A 23,611-nucleotide genomic window follows, 5' to 3' on the forward strand; every position below is an offset into this window, starting at 1 on the left:
TATAAAATAAAAACTGAAAATGCTGGAGAAACTCAGCAGGTCAGGCAGCATCTGTGGAGAGAGAAACAGAGTTAACATTTCAGGTCGATGACCCTTCGTCAGAACAGTTCTGACGAAAGGTCATTGACCTGAAACGTTAACTCTGTTTCTCTCTCCACAGATGTTGCCTGACCTGCTGAGTTTCTCCAGCATTTTCTGTGTTTATTTCAAATTTCCAGCATCTGCAGTATTTTCTTTTTGTGTTTGTGGCAGCTTTCATAGTTGGCTATAGTTGAGTGAATCCGCATAATTCACTTAACAGCAAGATGTTATGAGTCAATCAGAAAAGTGATAGATTATATTTTGTGCTCACAAATTTAATGTCTGACACATGCTAGACACAACATTATTAATCCTGTAGATTTCTTAAGTAGTACCATGCATCAGACTAGATATCTGTAAGAGAGGCTGCTGCAATCTATAACCTAAGAAGGTTGTGTTTGTATGCATTTCCTGCCAACTTCTCCAATTATAAATTCCTTTGTGCTATAAAGACTTTCTGAAACAAAGCATTGAATAAGATTTCATGGTGAAATGGTTACATGTTGTGAGTGGCTCATTTATATTTGATGAGCAAAACCGAGTTTGCCAGCAGTTGTTAAAGAGCAAATCTGCAAAGATAAAGATTCAATCATCAGTACCTTGAGGAGGACGATGGTAATTATTTTTAAATTGCATTGGTCCCTGCTGGGAGGTTTAAAAATTATTAATACTCTTAATCTACCACAAGAATAAATATTAGTGTACTGGTTAATTGGGTTAACGTGTTTTGCAGACAATTCACCATTTGAAACATCTAAGAAATCGTCGTCGCAGATCTTCAGTTCTGGCTGCCCATATGGAAGTTTTGCCAAGCCAACTTGGATCGCATGAAGTCCACAGACAAATTTCACACTATGCTAATGCACTCTGTCACTTCCATATTGCAGCGAGCATTAATCCGAATACAGGTTGGGATTAGTAAAACTAGAACTGTAATTGCTTTTACCAAACTAAGATAATTTTTAATACAAATTAATTGACTGTTGAAAGGTGACAGTAACTTTCTTGAGGCTAGAATTTCATAGGGGCCGATTTTTAACTCCCACCTCTGCCAGGTGGGAACTGTGTGTGGAAGAATTTGAAATCATCGGAGTCAATTTTCCAGCCCAACAGTGTAAAGTTGCCACCTGGCGATATTTTATCTTCACCAACTTTGAAGTCGGCTGAGGCCTCCATTTGTAGGCAGATGGGGGCCTAATTTAAATCTAAAAGTCGCGAATGTTCCCCCTGACCCCAGAAGGAATCCTTCGCCACCCCTGCCCTGATCCTTCCTCTCCCTTCTACCATTGGCATCAGTTTGGGATATCGCCCTCCCCGGCCACCCCCCAAGAACTTACTTGTGCTGGGGATTGTTAAATTGGGTTCTTGGCGGTGGCTGGCTCTCATCTCAGTTCCCACTTCTGCCCCAATTCTTGCTCCCACCTGCCAGCCTTTGCAAGTCCCACCAGCTTTGCACAGAAGAACAATTTCAAATATTAAAATAAGGCCTGGCTGCTCAAATCGGCCAGGACTTGCTTCCTTCAGAACCTCCGGTGCGCCACCCGCTTCGGGCTTCCCACGCACCAATCCCATGCTCCCGTTAAAATCTCTCCCATATTATTTTGCCACATGCGTCCACAATAATGTGATATTCTAACAAGGCCTTATTTTGATATTTCAAGAAATAGATTAAACCTTTTGCTATTTTTGATAGTCATATTAAAGTGATAATTTAAGAAGAATTTCCACTGAATACCATTCAGCCCTAAAAACTGGTGGCTGTTTCAGTGAATTCCCTCTGTTTGATGAAAATCTGCTAGAAACTTCTGGTTTCACCAGGCATACCTGGTTGAAAGGGGTCAGAGTTGAACTCACCTAGGAGTCGAGGTTGGGGTTCAAGCCTGGGCCTGCGAAATGATGGAGCCAGAACTTTCCTGTGGCTTTGGTGAGGATGAGGTGTCACACATCTGCCACCAGACAGCCAAAGCCCTGGGTCTTGTAGGCTGCTGCCTGACCCCGCCAACTCCGATGTGGTCAGTGGAGGGCATCATCCTGATGTAGCCACTGCGGATTTTCTAGGCTCTAGTTTCTACCAGAATATTGCCAAGGGACTCGTGCAGTGTACTGTGCATACCCCACTTAGCTGTGAGAAATCAGGAAGTGTTCAAGGGCCGAGCCTTAAGGTTAATCTAGAGACACTTTATAAAGGTGCCATTTAATCAGTTCTCCTACGTTTGCTAAGCGGTTTTGGTTGGAAATGTTATGAATGCAGGTGTGTTGGACTCTAGGCATGGATGGGAGGTTTAAATAGAAAAGCTGGTTATACACCAATGAGTTTTATTAAAGTTGCCTTGAGTTTTCTGACATAGTAACTCTTTTTGAACATGATCATTGGGAAAGTCTGAAAAAGAGAACTGTGTCTTTGAACATGATCATTGGGGAAAGTCTGAAAAAGAGAACTGTGTCTTTGGTTTGATTTGATGCATAATACTGTTCCGTTGGAGATGAATATATTTCTCAGTTTAATATGTTATGAAAATTTTTCAATTGTTATGCACAGATATTCCACCAGCACTAGCTGGCACAGCTTTTAACATAGAAGAAGGAGGTGGAAATTTTGTGGTTCACTGGCTGAACAATAAAGAGCTGCATTTTACATCGTCTATGGAATTATTCATGGAGCAATTGAAAAAGCTCACAGATCAGCAGATAGAGGATGAAGTTGACAATGCCAGTCAGAATGGATTGAAAATGAAACTAGACACTGGTGAGCATGGCAAGTAAAAAGTTTGTGTTCTATGATGTAGGTGAGCACAATTTAATCTACTGCAGGATTTGATTTTTAACTACTGTAATTGATGCATTCTGTTCAGGTTATCTGCCCATCCACTTACCTAGGGGGATTAAAGAGGGAACAAACACTAGGCAGTCAGTTTTATTTAACGAGGTGAACAACTATTTCAAAGCAATTGATGCAATTTGATATTAAAAACCCAAACTATAAGTTGTTATGCTGCTTGCTTTAGAATGGTTAAAGTTATTTTTATCCGTCACAATTGTAAAAGTTGTTGTCCTAGCTTCAAATGCTGTTTAGTCAAAAATCATCTTCAGTAAAGTCCGCTCCGCTCTGCACTGCCACAGAATATGTTATTTAAATCTCAGAAGGGCATCCCCTGCTGCATCAGTGTATTCTTTCCATTTTCTGGACCACCTATTGTTAAACTCTTTGTGAGTGAGGCTAAGAGTTCTGAATAATGGGCAGTTTTATGCTTTCAGTTCATGTTTGCTTGGCAGTGGGTTGAGATTGGTCAAGCTTGTGTCATATGGGATCCCTTACAGCTATCATTAGAGTCTTTCATCATGTCAATCTCATCTGTCTCAAGCCCAAGGCCTGGAGCTGCAAGCCCAGTGTTCTTATCCTGCATTATTCAGTCCTTTGTGGTCACTGTATGAGAACCAGTCATGTGTTCATTCTCCTGGTTGGGTAATGGTATGTGGAAATGGAAGGGACAACTAAAATGTGAGTGTTGGTGGAAGAGGGAATATAATAGACGACAATGTAGGAAAACACTTTCTGAGCCTCTCACTTTAAACCTATACATAATACTGTACTGCATTTTAAATAAAATTTTTCCCCCTCCTAAACCATCACTGAAATTATTGTCTCCTTACTGAAGCACAGTTCTATAGGCACTGGTGGGACATTGGTTAAATGGCAGCCAATTATGTGTGGGCCTTGATTGTGCGTGCTGGCAAGCTACTCGACTGAGAGGGGCATTACAACCAATTCCAATCCTGTCTTCACCTAATGTCTGTACATTTGTACTAACAGCAGATGTGACTGGATAGCAATCTGGACAACAACCCTAGACATTTCACTTCCCCTGCCTTACTCTTGGCACTGAGGTTCTCTATCACTGCCTCAGTAAACTCAGTGGAGACTGGACCATCCTGCTGGATGGCATTTGTTTTTCAAAATAAAATTGCTTCATCTTAGTGATCAGAAGATTTAAAATGAGTTGAGATACTATATTGTTTTACAACATTTATAGATTGGAAAGGTAGATATGAAGTTCAAAAAACTACTGAGGCTTTGCCTTTTTTTAAAAAGACATGCAAGAAGCTTAACAATAGAATAGAGTATTATGTTCTGAAATAATGAATTTATTTCAGATTTCCTACCTCTGCAATATTTTGCTTTTGTATTGGAGTATTATGTTCAATGCCTGCGAAGAACTAGGCTTGAAATACCTATTTGAATGTAAAAATAAGAGTACCTGTTTTTTCCTGTAATTAATGACCTGCGAATGAAATTTTTGAAAAGTGCAATTTCTCTTTGTTAATGGATTGTTAGTTACAAAGAAAACCAGCTTTCTCCTATTTTAGATAAGAGGAATTTCACCCCCTGCAGTCTGTTCTCGGTGACTTGGGTGCAAGATCAAATGCTAACTGAATCATATTGGATGAGATTAAAAAGAAATGTAATGAATGAAAATATTTTTGACTGAATTGTGAGATTCTCTTGGTTAAAACAGAAAAATTCTATATTTCTATAACTTCACACTTGAGTTCCTCTGATCTGTGTTGCAGATTGTGGAATGTACTGAAGATCAAAATAACATACAAGAGATGTATGCTTATTAAAGAATGCACTGGGTACTTTTGAAGTCGCGCTAAGTTTTCTGTGTTGTATTATATGGCTGATTTATTTCAACTTTGTCACAGAACAAGATGAAACTTCAGAGAAAGGATCAGAGTATGAGAATGAAGAGGCTGAACAAGATGGGAGCACCAAAGTATCTACACCGTCTTCTGCGGGGGTGCCACTGCCCACCATGTTGTTGGATCGAAAAATTGAGACACTGCAAACTGAGTGGAACAGAAATGCCGATATGCTGTTTACAATCCATCCTGTAGATGGTTCATTTTTAGTGTGGCATGTGAAGTATTTAGATGAGTATCACCCAGGAATATTCCGACAAGTCCAGGTACAGATAAAAGACTTTTAAAATATTTGTTTTAAACTGGGAAAAAAAATCTATATTTCAAAAATCAAACTTGTTCATTTGAAATTGTAATAAAAGTTCAGTAGGGAGTTGAGCAGCTGGGTGCATTAAAACATGTATTGGGTTTATCATGATTAATCAACTACTGTGCTATTTAGCATAGTTAAAATACTCATTACTTGCTTTTGTTTTCTTTGAAACTCTTGGAATAGTTTTCACTTGAGGCTAATCAGTATCTTGCACTTAAGAAATTACAAATCAATTTGAGGTTAGATTCAAAGCAGGATTCTAATGTAATTCACAACATTACATGAAGTTTTGACTAATAACGTCTTCCTTAGGTCTGGTCTTCCATTCTTAGACACTTGAATATCACTAGATTTTTTTTTCTTTTAAATTGCCACTTCTCTTTCCAAGAGATTTTTATACAGACATTTTCGGCCTACTACAAATCCCAGGGCTAACAATAAACCAGCAGTTCCTCTTTTTGCCTTGTACTTATTAGTCATCACGTGTCTTTTTCAATTGGTTGTCAAACTGAGATTGGAAATTTTGGGTTAATGTTTACTGTAAGCTCTTTCCTTTTTCCCTGGTCTAAAATGAAGGCGAGTATTGCTTTAGCTGTCATTCTGCTCCTCGAGTTTAATTTCAGCAGTGTATGTCCTCATTGGACTGAAACATCCTCCAGCTTTTACTAGAGCCTGAAGTATAGGAACAGAGCTTTTGTCAGCTGTCTGGTATATTGAGAGCTAGATGCCAGCAAAGACTCCAATTTTGAGATCTGGAATTGCTCAGTCAGTGCTTTTGAAAAAGACAATTTCCAGATGACTTTGAAATCATGCATTGGCCCAGAATTAGTTGGGAAAGTAACGGCGAGTTTAATGTGCACATCGTTATTAGTGTGTAAATAACCCAGCAATTTGTGACGAGGAAGCGATATGTCGGGAGTTGCAAATCGCCACACGTTGCTGGATGATTTATGCTGCACTGCCGTTAGCCTCGTAAAAATGGGAGCACGCCATCAAAATCCCCATGAGTTTCAAGAAATTGCTGCATTTGCACTGTTAAAACTTAATTACTCTCTCCGCAGAAAGTTAAGGCTGGTATTTAATGACATAAGGACCCTTTTAATGACGAGGTTTATGTTTCTGCAATGCCACTTAAACTCTCTGGCCCAAAAAGGGAACAACTGAAACTGTGGAATCTCATCCCTGCAGTTAGTAAATTGTTGCTAGAGATTTTAAAAATTAAACTTTAAAAAAAAAAATTTCTTCTTACTTTTCCTTTCTGTCTCTTGTTCCTCTCTCTCAATCCAAAATGTATTTCTCTCTATTTCTTTCTGTATCTAATTTGACTGTTATTTCCTTCTCCAGCTGCTTCCTCTGCTTCTTTCTCTATCCTTAAATTTATTTGGTTAAGGAGATAGTCTGTTGGTCCCGTTGTTCACCAAGGTCCCAGTTGCCCTTGCCGCGCTATTATCAGCTCACCCTTCCAGCAATTTGCGCACACAAATTTTTTGAGCTGAGAAGTGAGGAAAAATATTAAACAAGATGTCCTGCTCCAGCAAATTCTGGACCTATAGGGCAGGATTTTCATTGGGCCGTGGAGGCGGGATTGAAGGCATGTGGGGGGGTTAAAATCCCGAAATCGGGGGGCATGAATCCATCCCGCCCCCAACCCGCCTCCATGCCAGTTTCAAAGGAGGCAGGTACCTGACCCGCCTCCCCAAGGTGGGAAGGGGATTAGTGCCAATTAACTGCCTGTTAACAGGTAGTTAACAGGCAGTTTTTAGCCTAATCCCTATTTTCATTCTTGAAGTGTGGGATTCCCGACCGCTCCAAACCACGCCAAGTTAGCGAGGTGGGCTGAAGGGCTTGGAGGGGTCGAGATGTCCGGTGTTCAGGTGAGTGATGGGTGCATGAGTGCAGAGGTAAGTGTGTTTAAAGTGTTTAATGAAGTTTTACTTACCTTTACAGCCTTCCTTCAGGTCTCGGGAGTCCCTCATCTCACCGGCACAGAAAGCAGAATGGCCGTGATCTGTCAAAAATTGTAGCTTTCTGTTCCAGAGAGATCTCTAAATCATCCTGAGAGGAAGGAATTAACCTGGAGTACAGATTGTCAGTGTTTGACAGCTTCAAACAGCTGTGAAACGCTGATATTTCATCTGTCAAAAGGTCTTGACAGATGAAATATCAATCTGTGACGTCACCTGTTGCCGGGTGGCCCTTAATTGGCCTGCTGAGCCCGCTGGGCGGGCTCAACAAGGTCAATCAAGTCAAAATCGCGTGGGTTGGCTACAACTCAATGGAGGCAGGACTACAACCACGAAAGTTGTAGTCCCGCCTCCTCAATGAAAATCCAGCCCATAATGTTGACTCTTATCACTGGCCACACTTCACTGGAGCCTTGTCACAATCACTGACCCAGTTTATTGGAGACTTGTCAGGATAGTTTTCTGACTGATCAATGTCTCTTTAACCGCCCCACCCATTCCAGCCCATCAAATCTGTTCAATTTTGCCTGCTTTCAACACTTGGATCAAAGTATAAATTTTCTCTTATAACCTAGTTACAAAAGGGTGATCATCCTTTATAGGGCCTAGCATCTTGAAATTTCTTATGCCAGACTGGCAGTGTGTTTCAGTCCTTTTTCTAAACCATACTATTCATAGCTAGCACTGCCTGCAAGAACAATATATCTTATTTCTGTCTAGAAGTTTGATCCAATACTACATACTGAGATGTTCCCAGAAATTGTAAATGTGGTATTTTGTTAGGATGCATGCTATCCCATTTGTGCAAGTTGAGGACTTCAAAAAATGTCATTGTATTAGTTTTCGGGTTATTTTTAACATGAAGTTTTGTCACGGGTGTTTTGGCAGTGGTGGAGCAAAACTTGTCAGAATCCTGTAATTGGATTTGATGCTAGCTACACTGTTTGAATATACATCTAGATTATTCCAAAAAAACTTTAAATCTATACCAGATTTGTTCAAACCTTTCAATCTTGAAAACTTTTCTTTAGAAGATAATATTTTTGGAAAAAGAGTGCATAAGGATGATCTTTTTAGCTAAAGCTAATGATAACAACTGGGAATTGGAGATTTTAAATAGCAAACGAAACAGTCAAGGTCCAATTTAAAAGACGTGTTCAAGACTTCTAAAATTTTGCCAGCAATACCCAAAAACACGAGTTTGGTGTTTAGAACAAAATAAATGTTCAAGTGAACCATTTAAGGTAAATTTCAATACCTGTAAAACTGGGTATCCAAACGTCTCTCAAATGGAGGTGTCCCACCAGGCACTTCTGGCTAATTACAGGGTTTTGACTAGAGGGCATCAAAAGCTTGTATATTATGGACCATTTATATGAAACTGGCAATGTTCTCTAATTAATTATGTGAGACCACATTGCTGTTTAATTGTGGTTTATCCATTTAATTAACTTGTTTATGTTGTCTAGTTTTCAGGCTTTTATCTCAATTCCTATCCTTAATAGAATACTTGATAGAATGCTCACAGAATTGTATCTAGAAGTTTGAACACCGTAACTAAGTAATTTATGTAAAAATATAAATTTACACTTCAATATTTGTTCCCCCCCCCCCCAAAAAAAATGACTCCTACTGTATTAGGATCTGTATTTTGTTGCTCATAATGATGCAAGATGAGATGGTAGTGCTGGATGCCAAGTCATTGTTTTCCCTACTTCATCTCGAAGGCAAGGCTTAATTATAATATTTTAATCATGCGATGTCTTCACAGTTCAGTTGCAGCTTTCGTATTATAAAAGGAAGCAGTATAAAATCTGTAATCTCCATATTGATGTAGCCTGGAAAAGTTATTCTGGCATCTGGTTCTGTTGTATAAGAAAGTGCTTAATTTTCATGTAATTGTACCATATGTACTTAATTTTAGCATTCTTGTGGCCAGTGAGCACCTACTTCTGCTTATTCCATCATAAAGAAAGATTTTGCAAACTAAGCTAGTGACTACATATAAATGTCCCCAATGTACCTCTTGCTTGGCAAAATAATCTGCTAATTCAGATCTAAAAATTTGTGGAATGAATACAGTGGCAATTAAAACTGTTTATATAAAAAAAAAAAAAAGTTGATCGAGTTATACCAGTTACAGTTAGTCACACGCTTCTGATGTTTCTTTTGTAGTGTGATCATATAGGAACTGAGAGGTTTACAAAAACTGAGCAACAATATTTTCCAGGTTACAGTGCATAATATTTTCCATAGTTTAACAATCGAAGCATTTGGCTGTTTTGTTAGTTCAGGAAACATCTGTGATTTATTTTTTTTGCTAAGTTCCATTAAGACTGATCTAATCACTAAATTACTGATTATTTTCATGTAAAGTGGCCAATATATTTTTGGCAAACTTCTGTTTTGACTCCATGCTTTAGAACTCTTTCCTGAATCCTCAACCTTGATACCTCAATTCTCTCCTTTTTTAAAAGCCTACTTCAGCCTGTCCTCTTTAACTATGCCTTTGATCACCTCCCCTAACTCTTCTGCCCCCTTTGCTTGGCACCTGTGTTCACCTCTTTGGGATACTTTACTATGTGAGAGGTTCAATACAAATGTAAGTTGTTGCTTCCTCCAGCCAGAAGATAATTTTCAAATCATGCAGAAATGTATGTTAACTAAAAATATCCAATTCTCTTTTTACATTTTAGGTAGCATTTTCATCTCGGATTCCTGTTGCTTTTCCTACTGGTGATGCTAACTCACTCAGCAAAAATATCATGATGTATGCATGTACTGTTAAAAATATTAAGCACCTTCCAGATAATAATCCAAATATCAATGGAGTGACCCATTCTGTGAGTAGCTCAAAAATAAATATCATCACTCCATCAGTTATGATGATTTCAAAACACATTGATGGGTCACTAAACCAGTGGGCAGTAACTTTTGCTGAAGAATCTGCCTTCACCACAGTTCTAATCGTGTCGCACAAGTTCAGATATTGTGGACACCGTTTTCATCTAAATGACTTGGCTTGCCATTCAGTGCTACCGTTGCTGTTGACCTCTTCACATCACAATGCGCTAATGACTCCTGAAGCTGACTTTGTTGAAAAAGAAAAGCTTATGGTAGAACCTGCAAAGTCCTTAAAAGGGCCAACTTCACAGCAGGTTAAAAATGCTGCTACACGAACGTTTCATGACCCTAATGCCATCTACAGTGAACTGATACTTTGGCGTATGGACCCAATAGGACCATTGTCATACTCTGGGGGAGTTTCAGAGCTGGCACGTATCAATTCCTTGCATACATCAGCTTTTTCGAATGTGGCCTGGCTTCCAACGTTGATCCCAAGCTATTGCCTTGGTGAGTTTGAAAATCAGTTTTGATACAGTTAAAATATTTAATCAGAAAAGTTGGTTGTAGGCATGTTAGTCAAAAATAATAGAATCTTTTATCATGTTATAATTTCAAACTGTTTTCATAGTTTTCCATCACGGAAAATTGGAGACACACTTGGCCTTTTAGGGCTGAATTTTGCCAATATTACTTCTGTCATCTCAACCTCACCTGCCATCTATTCCATCAGCATCGGTGCCCTTTAAAAATCTCACGTTGGTCTTCAGAATCCCAACACGATCAGCCCCAATACCAGCATCACCAGGCACATCAGCAACTCCAACATCCACACCAACCTTCTCCGCAATCAACTGATGCTGCACTGGATACAGGGCATCATCACCCATGCACATTGCTGCCCGGGATGTCAGCGATGGCCTGACCATGTCCAGATTTGCTTCACTTAACACTGTACATCCTGACTGCCACATAATGCGCCAGGTTGGCACCACCCCACACCAACATCATAAAGCATCCCTACGATGTCCAAGCCATTCCTTTCATACTCATCATCATTGGGGTGGGGGGGGAACGTTATGTCTCACCATTCACTGGAACTCACTAAGACACTTTCAAAGGTATACACACATCTGTCCAAGAAGGCAAAGTGGCAACAATAAAGATTTCAGTGCTTGACAGCACATTAACAGAAAGCTTATGAACATTGGCTAAAACACCCAAGTGCCTACCTTTGTGTGTTGTTAGTTGGTATGATTGGACTAGGGTGAGGGTGAGGGGTGGCTAGTGAGATGGGGATGTGATAATGTAGATAGAGAGGGATGGGTGGAGGTGCAAAGTAAGTTGGTGTGAGTAAGGATGTGCAGGAGTAGGGGAGGGAAGGCAGAGTGATGGGGATATAATGAGTGGCACAGGAGGATGAGGTTGAGTATAGTTTTGCAGTAACGTTTCGTGATCTACTGAGATCATTGAAAGGTTTGCGCCACTGCAGCCAGGTCCTCCTGACAACATCCCTGCTTATGTCCTCCTGTGCAACGTGCAACCAGGCTGCATTGGTGTCATGGGGAGGTCACTACCGGCCATAGGAAGGGAAGAGAACCTCCCTGCATGCTGTGACTCCCTCCATAAGCATATGGACGGAGTCATGGGAGAGCCTGGGTGCAGCCGTGCACCTTTGTGCAGTGTTTCAGTGTTTGCAGCACCTCAATGCTGTAGATCACTGACAGCACAACTGTCAAAATGAATGTGGACATGGTCCCTTTATGGAAACTGGCTGATGGCGCATCATCAGATGACGTCATCAGACCTTCCTTTTTAATTGGCCGGGAACCTCGCAGGGTGAACTTAACCAGCCCAATCAGGGCAAAATCACTTGGAGGAGGCGGGATGAAGACGGGTGCGGAGTTTGAGGCCACTGGCTACTTCGGCCGCACCAACTCGCCATGGCTGGCGAAATCGCGGCCTTAGAGTCTATGTTTCCTGTGAACTCCCTGATCTTCATTTTTCCTCACTGTCTGCATCCATCAGAACCACATCAGTGTGCTGCTTTACCTTTTCTTAAATAAAGGTAAGCCATATGAAAAGACTAACACAATGTTGGCTTCTAAACATTGGCTTTTATGAGAACATCTATCTTCAAGCTCCAAGGGACACATCAGGTGGCCTTTCTGGAAAGCAGTGGCAAAAGTTGCAGCCTGCAAAATTAAAGACAACGAAACAACCCAGAGACTCCTCCGCAATATATCACCTCCTTGTCCAAAAAATTACTGAATGTGAAATTTTCCAGGCAAGCCATCCTTGCAGCATTTCTGTGGCCAGTTTTGTGCTGTAGACCTATGCCGAAAGGAAACTGGGTTGAGCTATCCAAGGCTATTTTAGGTAGGACCTTTTACAATCAGTAGAGAGAAGTCCATTAGCCTGGGCTGGATTCAAATCTGGATCCTAGAGATGAAAAGACAGTGCTAACCCACTGCATCATCTGATCCCGACCTCTCTATGATATGTATATTAAAAAATTATTCAAATATATTGGTGCTAACTTATAAATTATTTTATCGTTCATTAATGTTCATTATTCAAAGCAATCTGCTCAAAACAATATATTCCTAGTATTCTATTGCTGTAAATGTTTCTTGACCATACACAGTTCTCTTATCCTGTAAATGCAATAGCTGTTATTAATAGCGTTGAATCCTGGATTTTTACCGGACTTGCTGAAGTGCTGCGCCATGACATCCATTATTTCTACAGCGACACTTCTGGTTCAAAATCATACCCCACACCCAGGGTCAGTGCTGCCTTCCAAAACATTGGAACCTCTCGAGGCTAAAGATATATATGTAACCTTTTAGTCTGATGTCTTTAACAAATTTATAGCACCAAATAAATCACCACGGTTATATCTGAGGGATTTGTTAGTATTTAGAACTGGAAATGTATTATTTGTAGCCTGAGTAGGTGTTGATTTTTTTATCTTCACTGATCTGTTGAATTTTGTATTCAAAAGAATTTGCAGTAACTTTATTGGGTTAATATTTGGCTGTGTAAAGCTTAAAAAGAATTATTTTCCTACATCTCCCTAGTTTAGTCTAAGAACTGTTATCTAAACATTATACACACAGCAAAATATACCCCATTGTTACTAACCGATGCACTGTTCATTGTTTTATTCTCTTCAAACAATTATAAACGGACACAACTATTACCAGGTTAACTATTAAATTATATTACTTTATTTACTGTGAAACCTTTAAAACATTTTTAATAGAATTATGCATAATTATATTCCACTTTGATTTTTAGGGACCTACTGCAACTCTGCTAGTGCTTGTTTTGTCGCTTCCGATGGTCAGAATCTCAGGCTTTACCAGGCTGTGGTTGATGCTAGGAAACTTCTGGATGAACTTTCTGATCCCGAAATCTCGGTAGGTTAATGGCTCCAAAAACAAAAACCTAGAACTAATATTATAACTGTCATTATAAAATGTTCTTAAATAACTTTAAGCACAATAAAAAACATAATTGATTTTCATATAGGAGGGGGTGACCAAAAGTTTGGTGAAAGAGATGGATTTTAAGGAGAGTCTTAAAGGAAGGTAGAGAGGCAGAGCGGTTTAGGGAGGGAATTTCAGAGCATGGGGCCCAAATGGCTGCCAATGGTGGGGCAAGGCATGGAGGGGAAATGTACAAGAGGTTAGAGTTGGAGGAGTGGAGAGTTTGGGGGGGTGCGGTTGTAGAGCTGGAGGAGGTTTTTAGAGATCTGGAGGGTGAAGCCATGAAGAGATTTAGGATAAAAATTTTAAATTTGAAATGTTGTTGGACTGTGTGTTAATGTAGGTCAGCAAGGACATTGGTGATGGATGAGTGGGACTTGGTGCAGAATAGAATACAGACAGTAGAGTTTTGGATGAGCTGAAGTTTATGGAGGGTAGAGGATGGGAGGCCAGAGAAGAAAGTCTTGGAATAATCAAGTATAGAGATGACCAAGGCGTGAATGAGGATTTCAGTGGCATGTGCACTGAATTAGGGGCAGAGAATAAGAATGGTTTTAATATTTTTATACCACATAATATACTTGTTGCTGAGTCATTTTAGATTGATTATGGGCTGTTATGTGTTGCTAATGGGTAAGGTTCACCACTCGCACAATATATAGTCGCTCTCTAATACGACTCATCTTCTTTAAGTATTGGTTTCCTTATTTGTATTCTTTCTGATGTATTCTTTTGTTGATCAGTCAGTTCTATTTGCTCTTGATTCTTTTTGGATCTCTTGCATCCATTTTCTCCAGGCTAGAAAGACTGCAACATTTACCTGCAGGCTGGAGCTCACTATGCTTTTAAGGAGCCATTCACAACTACGATTTTTGCAGATTCCTAATGCAGGCTGTGCCACTGTGCAACTTTGGTATATAACTGCACCCATACTGAGGTGGTCATGGAGGAGTTGATTCTCATTCCTGCAGATCATCTGATATAGCAGCACGATGAGCAATGTGCACTGTATTTCCTGTAGTAATTGTGTACAATTCTTGCGGGATTTGTGTTTGTGTCAATTTGTATATGGTGTGTGTTTTCCCTGGCCGTTCATAACTTGACCCAAATTACAACATTTTTTTTAATGGTCAAACAGAGCAAGAGAATTAGTCAAATTGCTTTTTTTTAAATATAGGGACTGAAATTCTTCGAGCCCCTTTCTACCACCAGGGAAGGGTTCAACTGACATGAAGAGTTGGGTGCCTGAACCCTTTATGGTGCTTCCTGGGTATCTGCTCCACAGAGGACCAAGAATGTTGGAGCTTCATCCTACAGCTTTATCGGGAGGGGGAGACTGCTAGTTTAGGCTGAAGAGCTAAATTGTCAAAAGATGCTGCCAATTTCTGTAGAGCCACTTTCCTAATGTTCTGTGATCGACTGCCATTGGGAAACCAGCATTAGGCCTCCACTTCCCAGTTTATGCGAATGAGGAGAGCCAATATAAATTAAAGGGTACAGTTCTAAAGAGGGGTGCTAGAACAGAGACACCTGCGGGTATATGTGCACAAATCGTTGAAGGTGGCAGGGCAGATTGAGAAAGCAGTTAAGAAAGCATACGGGATCCTGGGCTTCATAAATAGAAGCATAGAGTACAAAAGCAAGCAAATTATGATGAACCTTTTTACAAAACACTGATTCGGCCTCATATGGAGTATTGGGGGAAAAATTCGCTATCGTCCCATTTGGGGCGCCATTATCGGCCGTGCGCAATGTTTAGCACCTGGTGCTAATTATCGCCTCCGACAGCAAACTTGGCTTTTATTGCCCCTGGAGGTGATTGGAGCGCTAAATCAGGCGCTTCACACCTGTCTTAAGGCGCAAAGGCCGAGGAGCAAGGCGCTACCTCAGAGTGCTGGCGAAGCAAGGAAGGGCAAATCTAAATAAACCTGCAAAGTGCTGCTCAGTACTCAAAACTCCTTCACACAGCATTGAATCTCTCCAGAAGTCAGTCTCTCTCTCTCGCTCTCTCTCTCAGAATGCGTGGTGCAAAAATGTCACTGCCAAAAAAAGGCAGGAAGCGGTCGCCTTTAAATAGCGCTCCCCTAGTCCCTTTCTGACAGCATAACGCTCGCCTCAACCTGTCATTGCTAGCGGCAGGCAGTAAGGCAGGGGGCACCACTCAATATCCGATCCGGGGCGCTAATGGGGTGTTGCGCACTCGACTGACATCACAATCTGCCGGCGCAGGAGATCATGGCGGTTGTGCTGAGCGCCGCCGCAAAATGTCTAGTTAATTTCGCGAGTGGCACAAACATCGCCGCGCCCAGGCGCTAGTTGCTTTGCGCCCCATTAGCGCCCTCTTAAGGCGCTAACGGGAGGCGCAAACAACTGAATTTTTCCCCCACTATGTCCGATTATGGGCACCGCATTTTAGGAAGGATATGAAGGCCTTCGAGAGGGTGCAGAAAAGATTTATGAGATTGGTTCCAGGGATGAGGGACTTCAGTTACGTGGATAGACTAGAGAGGCTGGGGTTGATCTCAGAGCACATAAGGTTGAGAGAAGATTTGATAGAGGTGTTCAAAATCATGATGAGTCTAGACAGAGTAGATGGAGAGAAACTGTTCCCATTGGCGGAAGGGTCGAGAACCAGAGGACACAGATTTAAGGTGATTAGCAAAAGAACCAAAGGCGACATGAGGAAAAACTTTTTTACGCAGCAAGTGGTTAGGATCTGGAATGCACTGCATGAAAGGGTGACGGAGGCAGACTCAGTCATGGCTTTCAAAAGGGAATTGGATAAGTACCTGAAGGAAACAAATTTGCAGAGCTACGGGGAAAGGGCAGGGGAGTGGGACTAGCTGAAGTGCTCTTGCAGAGAGCCGGCACGGGGCCGAATGGCCTCCTACTGTGCTGTAACCATTCGATGATTCTATGCAGTAAGTATACTTGCATCATTCCCTTTGTGGCAATAAAGTTGAAGCCGCCAGGGTTTCTGGGGGAGGATATTGTTTCTACCTCTTTACACCTGTCCCCTCCCATCAAAATTTTTCAACATTAAAAAAAGGACAGAGATCTGATGGACTTGGGCCTTACCCAAAATTCTAGTCCCCTGCCCAGCTTGCAACTTTGTTCCACCCTCTTAAGCCCAGGAATTTCCAGGCCATATTGTTTCAAGTAGCTAAATTGATGTGAGCAATTAAGCTACTTATTTTACTAAAATTTTGAATGCTTTAAAATAAAATAAATGAGGCTGGTATGCTATAACTATTTCTGCATAGAATTTGTATTTGCAACTGTTGTATTTAATATTTTTATTATGTCTCTTTTTGTAGAAATTTGTTGGAGAGGTATTCAACATAGTAAGCCAGCAATCAACAGCTCGACCAGGTTGCATTATTGAACTGGATGTAATAACCGCTCAGGTTAGAAATTTGGACTGATGTAGAATTTTACATGAATTTTATCTTCCTTTGCCCCTACTTTAGCTTGTTCTAACTCCAGGTTTTGTTGATTTTGGAATCAACCATTGATATGTGACATCAGTATGTACAGCCTGAACCTGTAGCTAACTTTTCCGACCATTGAATATGAATAGTCATAAAATCTAGTCACTAGTTCTTAATGAACATGGGTTCACAGTACAATGACTGACATTAAGTTGGCAATCTTACTTTCAGTCCCAAGACATTGTAGGGCTTCCTCTTGGCATTGAGCATGACTAGGAGAATGAGCCGAGGCCATGCAGAGCAGGACAAGCTGCTAGAAGGGGGAGGAGGAGGAAGGGCTCTCAGCAGGAGGCCATATCCTCAGAGGGTCTTTGGGGAGTAGATATGTTAGAGAACAGATTGCTGGAGTGCTGTGATGCCCCGGAAGCCCCTTTGCACCCTGGTATCCAGAGCCATGATGGCAGCAGTCTGAGCTTCCACTCAGATGTTGGGTGGATGCTGCTTGTGCTGCAGCGGGAGCTGAGACATCGCCCATCAGACGCTACATCATGGTTGATTCCACTGGTGTGCTGTTGGAGGTAGCCACCTGTTTCATGTTAGAAAGGATGGGCTCCAAGCTCTGCGCAAAGCCCTGTGCCAAGTTGGTGCTGGACTCCTCCATGCCCCTTGACATTGAATGCAGGCTTTCTGGCAGGCTTTCCAGTGTACCAAGCATTTGTGTGTGTACACCCATCAGCCGCCTTCTGTAGCCTGGCCCATTAAAGTCATCATCTGAGTCCTCTGCAGCAGAACTTGTGTGCAATCTCGCCCTCCGGCAAGCTGTCACCTGTGCTATCCTTTCCCCCGCCCTGGCTGCAGCGCACTTGTGCCCGGTGTCTCACCACATGCACATCCCGCCTCTATCCTATCCTCTAAATTACATGCAGTGTCAGTATCTGAACTGGTAGCTGCGACTGTGATATCAAGTGACGTTGTGTCTTCATCTTCACTGTCTGCTTGCTCTTCCTCCACTGCCTGGGCAGGTTGCAGTTCTTGGGTATCTGAAAGGAGACAAGGGTAGGGTTGTGGTGAGGGGAGAGGAGAAAGTAAGAAGTGCATGCTTACACCATTAGCAGCTTCTCAGTCAGAAGCGATTTGGGATGTGGGAAGGAGGATTAGGTATGAGGATACCGTCCTCTTCAATGGCTTCAGCCCCGCCAGTGGGCACGGCCTCAGCGATGCCCCTCCCCATAGTGGCCAGTACAATCTCCACCATGGGGGTCAGAACATGCAAGCGCACCTCTCCCTCTCCGGTTGTGTGCCATCTTCTCCTGCAAGAGAGAGTGAAGTGTGTCAGTGAGTGACGTGCAATCTGTTTGGGTGCTGTGGCTATCATAGTTGAATAGCTGCCATTGTGTGCAAGCTGTGAGATGTGGGTGTGAGACTTGCAACAGTGCGCATTGTGTGAGGGTGAGGTAAAGCATATGAATGTTAGGGTTGAGTCCTAATTGAGTTATTCTTTAAAACAGAATTTAAATTTGAAGTGTAGTGGATAAAGTGTGCTATGTGCTACATTTGGAGGCTATTGAAGAAGTTATGGCAGACATCAAAAGCAAGACTGTAATTTCCACTACTTTGAGGTCCCCAAAAAATAGAGTAGCTTCTGCCTTTTCCTGGGCCTATGTGATGTACTGAACATGCTTCTCATAAGAGATGGCCAGAATGATCCCTTCACCTAAAATAATCCAAGTAGTCTGCTCAGGAGACTGGCTAGTTATAACTGACCTCCAAATTGCCTGCTTCCACTTGGTCATGCAATCAAATTCTTCAAGTTTTATCTCGTGCTAGTTGCTTCCTTGAATAGGTACTTTGATTTAGCCTTGTAGTTGCCCTCTGAGTGTTTGCAATATGCCTATCTGTTTTTCAGTTCATCCATGGCTATAGCACTTGCATGCCTGTCATTAATTAGATTGTGCTCAGGTTGCAATTCCAGCAGACCCATCTGCCTTTTGGAATGAGTTCATAAATTATTAGAAGTCTCACCTGGCCCAATGGCAGGCCTAGGTACCACTTTCAGACAGCTGGGAATTGTTTCCTCAGAGGCGAGTGTGCTGCCCACTGAGCCACAGCTGAATAGCAATGGTTCTTATTGTAAGGGGCTTTCCCTCCAATGGTGGATGTTTTGATATCTTCCAGAAACTCTCCTCGTAATAGAACATATAATACTAAATGAAGGAGGCGCAGGTTGTATTGATTTGAGTTGTTTGACAAAGGTGAAATTGTAGGACATATTAGCCTCAAACAAGAATGCCTGGAATGTCATGAGTACAATCTGCGCAAACCATATAAAAATCACTTCACTCACCAAGAGTATCTCTACTGTTACTGGAGCAACAATTCAAACAGAATTGAGAGAAATCAATGGAATGATAACAGATGAATTCCCATATTTCAGTGGATGAAGTTACATTTGCCTCAAGGCAGGTAACAGCAAAGATGCTTTTTGAGATGCTTTTAGTTTAGATCATTACTAAACCCCACCAGATGATTCTGACAGTCGAGATAAAGATGAAAGTTATGGTACTACAGTAAACCACATAAAGCAATTTAATTCACAATATATACTGTATAACGAATAATATAGAACATACTTAATTGTACTGTACTACAGTATATCTGAACAGTGTGAGCTTTTTAGTGCAAAATCTAAATTGTAATATAAAACAAAGTACTGCTCAGTAGTTATCTGCTAACATCGTCATTTTCCAGTTGTTAAATAAGTAGTTGTGCAAGTGTTAGTTAAAGCATTAAATATTTTGGTACAGGGTATGCTGAAAGTAGTTTACTTCATGGGGGTAAGTAACCAGGTATATATGTTCTGAACATTCTTTTAAAATACAGTCTCTTATTAATCTAGAAACTCTGTTTATATTCCACTTTCATGATAAGGAGATGAATGTTGATTCAGTAAGCTGATGCAAAACTAGGTAGTGATTAGTTTATTATTCATATTGATAATTGTATGATTGTTTTGATTTTTGTGGAGTGATGACACAAAAAGCCATTGGAATGCATATAATGGCCCAGAAATTCGGGTCGGGGGCTTCCCGCGGGTGCAAGCCCCCGATCTGCACTTACCTAGCACGCCGGCCGTTGAGCTGTGGGCCCCCGTGGAATTCCAATCCGGGGCCTGGTCCAGCTGCCGGCGCGCAGTGCTTGCGTATCCCAGGGGCGCAGTTAGTTCGATGCGTCCCCTGGGAGCACGTGGACCATGGGGAGCCAATCGGAGCAGGGAATGCTCCATTCATAAGTCTGACAGGAAGAGCTGTCAAGACTTATAAATACTACGGCCCTAAAACAGCACTAAATCTTCAACAAAAAAAAAAAATTTTTAAGTCACTTTTTAAATAAACTATAAATTACATGAAATAACTATTTGAAACAATAATTTAAATTTTTGGAAAAAATACTGTAATTTTATTTTCTAACGGGGCTAAAAATAAACTTACCTTGCTTTAAAGTATTTAAAAACAATAAACCTGTGGAAAAAATGTTTTAATTTTAATTAATTCACCACTTAGCTTGTAAAAAGCAGGCCTTTCGCCTGCTTTTTACATTTCTAAATTCTGGACACTTACTCTCCCGGGAAAACTTGTTAAAAAAAACGAAGTTCGATGCGCACGCGCAGCCTCTCCTGCGCACGCGTTCGATCTCTGAACCCCTTTGTTCAGAGGAACGGAAGTGCCGGTTTCCCGTGCATGCAGGAAACCGGCACTTCCATTGGGCCTACGGGTGAGTACCCCATGCGTACTCACCCGTGGAGACCCGAATTTCTGGGCCAATAGTTTTTGGAGTATCTGATCTAAATAATTCTGTATTTAAAATGGTTTCATACTTTCAATAGTTGTGTTATGAAGGACCAAAATTTTAGATAAAATGCTGGCCAGTGTTTTGATGTGGCTGTGTAACGAGATCCGTCCGATCTATAGCTTTTATATTCTACAGGAGCAATATCAAATTTGCACAATTCTTAACAGTAGGTAGCACATTTCTTGATACAACTGCTGGTTTAAAAGATAAAAGTTAGCAACCCATCAGTTTTTAAATTTTGCCTTTGAATTGAGATTTTCATCTTTATCGTCCGGGCAAAGTGATGAGTGGAAAACTCTGTGAAAAGGACTACTCACTTGTAATGGGACCTGCCTGACTTTACTGCTAACCCTCCTCTTTCCAGGTAATCATTCGTAGGAGTTTGGTGTAAAGGGAGGGTGAGGCCAAATGATGGACCCCAACAAATGATGAATTCCCATTCAATAGTGTAAAATTAAGTTTATTTTATTCATACTATAAGTGGCAGCTTTTTAGCCAGAAATGCAGATTTTAATGGATAAAATAATACTCGGCTGGATTTTACTTACCAAGTCAAATTGGGGGCAGGACTGCTGCCTTCTGGGTTCTAGTCCCGCCCCCAGCGACGTCTGATGCACAGACGCTATTTTCCCTTGATTAGCCTTGTTAAGCCCGCCCTGTGGGCTTGCCGGCCAATTAAGGAAAAGCTGGTGCCAGATGAGGTCAGTTGATCACTCTCTTCATCTACCGGTTTTCTTAAAGGGACATGAACCATCTATTTTTGACACATGATTTGACAGTGTTTATCCTTGGGATAAAACAGATGGCAGCTGCAGGTGAGGGTACAGAAACGATCTGTCACTTCTCCCAATGAGGCGAGGCCACACAAACACTTCAAAGCTTGTCACCTACAGAAAAATCTAAACACATTAAAAATGACTTTCCCAACATTTCCTTACCTCTGATACTCACCAGTGTCCCATTGGATCCTTCACACCACTTCTGCAGCTGTCATCTATACACAAACATTACAACAGACCCACAGCACACCTTACTTACCCTGGCAGGGTTCCCCGACGTTGGGAAGCCCGCAGCAGAAGTCGCAAAATGGGAAAAAGCCTCTTAACTGCCTGTTAACTACCTGTTAACAGGCAGTTAAGTGGCTATAATCCTCTTCCCGTTCCTGCGCAAATTGGGGACCCAACTCCTGGGAAGATTGATTGGAGGTGGGTTGGGAGCGGGTTCGGGACCCGTTCCCATTCTTTTTGATTTTCCCAGCAGACCCGCCTCCTCAGGGCTGGTAAAATCCAGCCCTTAATCTTTGTCATTAGGCAATTTTTAAAAATTTGCATCCATGAATTCCTTTTGTTGTAAGCAATTTTTCTACGTTGTCACAGTCGAGTATAAATTTGATCACTTGGACATTTGTAGGGTACTTTCATTCTATGAAGAATGGGCTAAACAATTCATAAATTTCAATCTGACTTGTATTTTCTATGGAACCCCAGGGGAAAGCAGTCTGGAAGCTTCTTTTTAAAGGATTGACTATTCCTTTGGCTGGTAGAATGTATTTTGCATTGTTACTCTGCCACTAATGGGGCATGGTCCCTTTTATTCATGTCATTACATTTGAAGGTGATTCTCTCCGCATGCATCTGTGCTCTGTGACTTGTAGCCCAAGTCCTAATAATGTACTTTCTTTAGGCATCATTTAACTTTTTGTGAGGACTTTTTTTAAATGAATAAAATGCTAAGGTAGCTAACTCTCAAGTATTGTTTGAATGGACAGACCTGAGGAAAAAAGTAGATTAGATTACTTAACGGGAATCATTTTCTTACCTTTCCTCAAGGGATTTTTAAAAAATCTGTCTTTTAACTCCTGGCTATGCCTATTTTAAGGGACCAGTTTGATCTTGCAGATTGGATTATTTCATTCAACGGTATATACTTGTTTAGAAAATGTATTCTGAATAGTTGGAAAACATGTCCTGCACAAATGCTGAACAGAATGGCCTACTCCTGTTCCCATGTTCCAGATTTTGTGACCTGGACTTACATGGTACAGGAAGTAGCAATTCTGGACAAAGTGCCTCCAGTGTCTAAGGAAGGCTGGTTATTCCTAAAGATTTGAACATTATTAATTAGGTACTAATTATGATGCTCCAATCTAGTTTATTTATGGTTCTCTCCTTTGTTTGTTTATACAGTATATGATGATTCAGGAATGATTTATTACAGTTGCTATACAATACCCATAAGCATATTAGAAGATGCGAGTGCCATTTTGATGGTTCGTTTGTTTTTTTTTTGACATGCTGCTTTGTGTTCTTTATTTTGTAACTTTTGTTTAATAAAAGTGCATTTTTTTACCAAAATTGCAGTTAATAGTAAATCCAAATTTAATGTGCCATTTTACATCAGTTTTGCGTTGTTACAACGTAACAGTAGTGTTCTAAATGAGTAAAGAACTTGTATTTATTTAGTGCCTTATCTTGGGACAACCCAGAGTGCTTTGTAACGAATGAATTTCTTTTGAAGTGCAGTTATTGCTATGTGGGCAAAACTCCAAAATCAGGTTGTTAATCTTGACTCTGGACCCCACTAAACGCAAGAGGTGTGAGACTTCCACCAGGCAGTAGTCTCACCATTTGGGCTTCACAATGTATGTAAAATAACTCCATCCAAATGTAAAACCAAGTTTAAAAATTGCCCAGACTTTGTGTTAGGAGAGAGCTGACTGACTAACTAGTGAGCAGGCTTCTTTATCATTGGTGGGCAAGCAATGCACAGCCGGCAGTGTAACTTGGAACAGCCCTGCATCATACTGTACAGGTACTGGCATGTGACAACTGGGACCTGCAGTATAACAGCATGCTTAATAAAGACAGATAAAATTACAAATAATCATCAGATTTTCAGTGATCATTTTATACTATTCATTATGCATGCGTGTGA

At 41.1% G+C, this 23,611-nt stretch overlaps 1 protein-coding gene across 3 annotated transcripts in view; it reads left to right on the top strand.

The window, feature by feature from the left end:
- dmxl2 (Dmx-like 2) overlaps window positions 1-23,611 on the top strand; it is a 131,884-nt gene that overhangs the window by 36,482 nt on the left and 71,791 nt on the right. For all 3 annotated transcript variants that reach the window (XM_085968627.1, XM_085968624.1, XM_085968626.1), the window contains exons 9-14: window positions 815-989; window positions 2,621-2,827; window positions 4,786-5,048; window positions 9,756-10,413; window positions 13,207-13,328; window positions 16,715-16,804. In XM_085968627.1, the coding sequence (XP_085824753.1) occupies window positions 815-989; window positions 2,621-2,827; window positions 4,786-5,048; window positions 9,756-10,413; window positions 13,207-13,328; window positions 16,715-16,804 (1,515 nt within the window). The remainder of the gene's footprint in view (window positions 1-814; window positions 990-2,620; window positions 2,828-4,785; window positions 5,049-9,755; window positions 10,414-13,206; window positions 13,329-16,714; window positions 16,805-23,611) is intronic.

This window comes from Somniosus microcephalus, chromosome 27, assembly GCF_052327205.1.
Source record: "Somniosus microcephalus isolate GS21.2 chromosome 27, FLI_Smic_1.0, whole genome shotgun sequence".
NCBI lineage: Eukaryota > Metazoa > Chordata > Chondrichthyes > Squaliformes > Somniosidae > Somniosus > Somniosus microcephalus.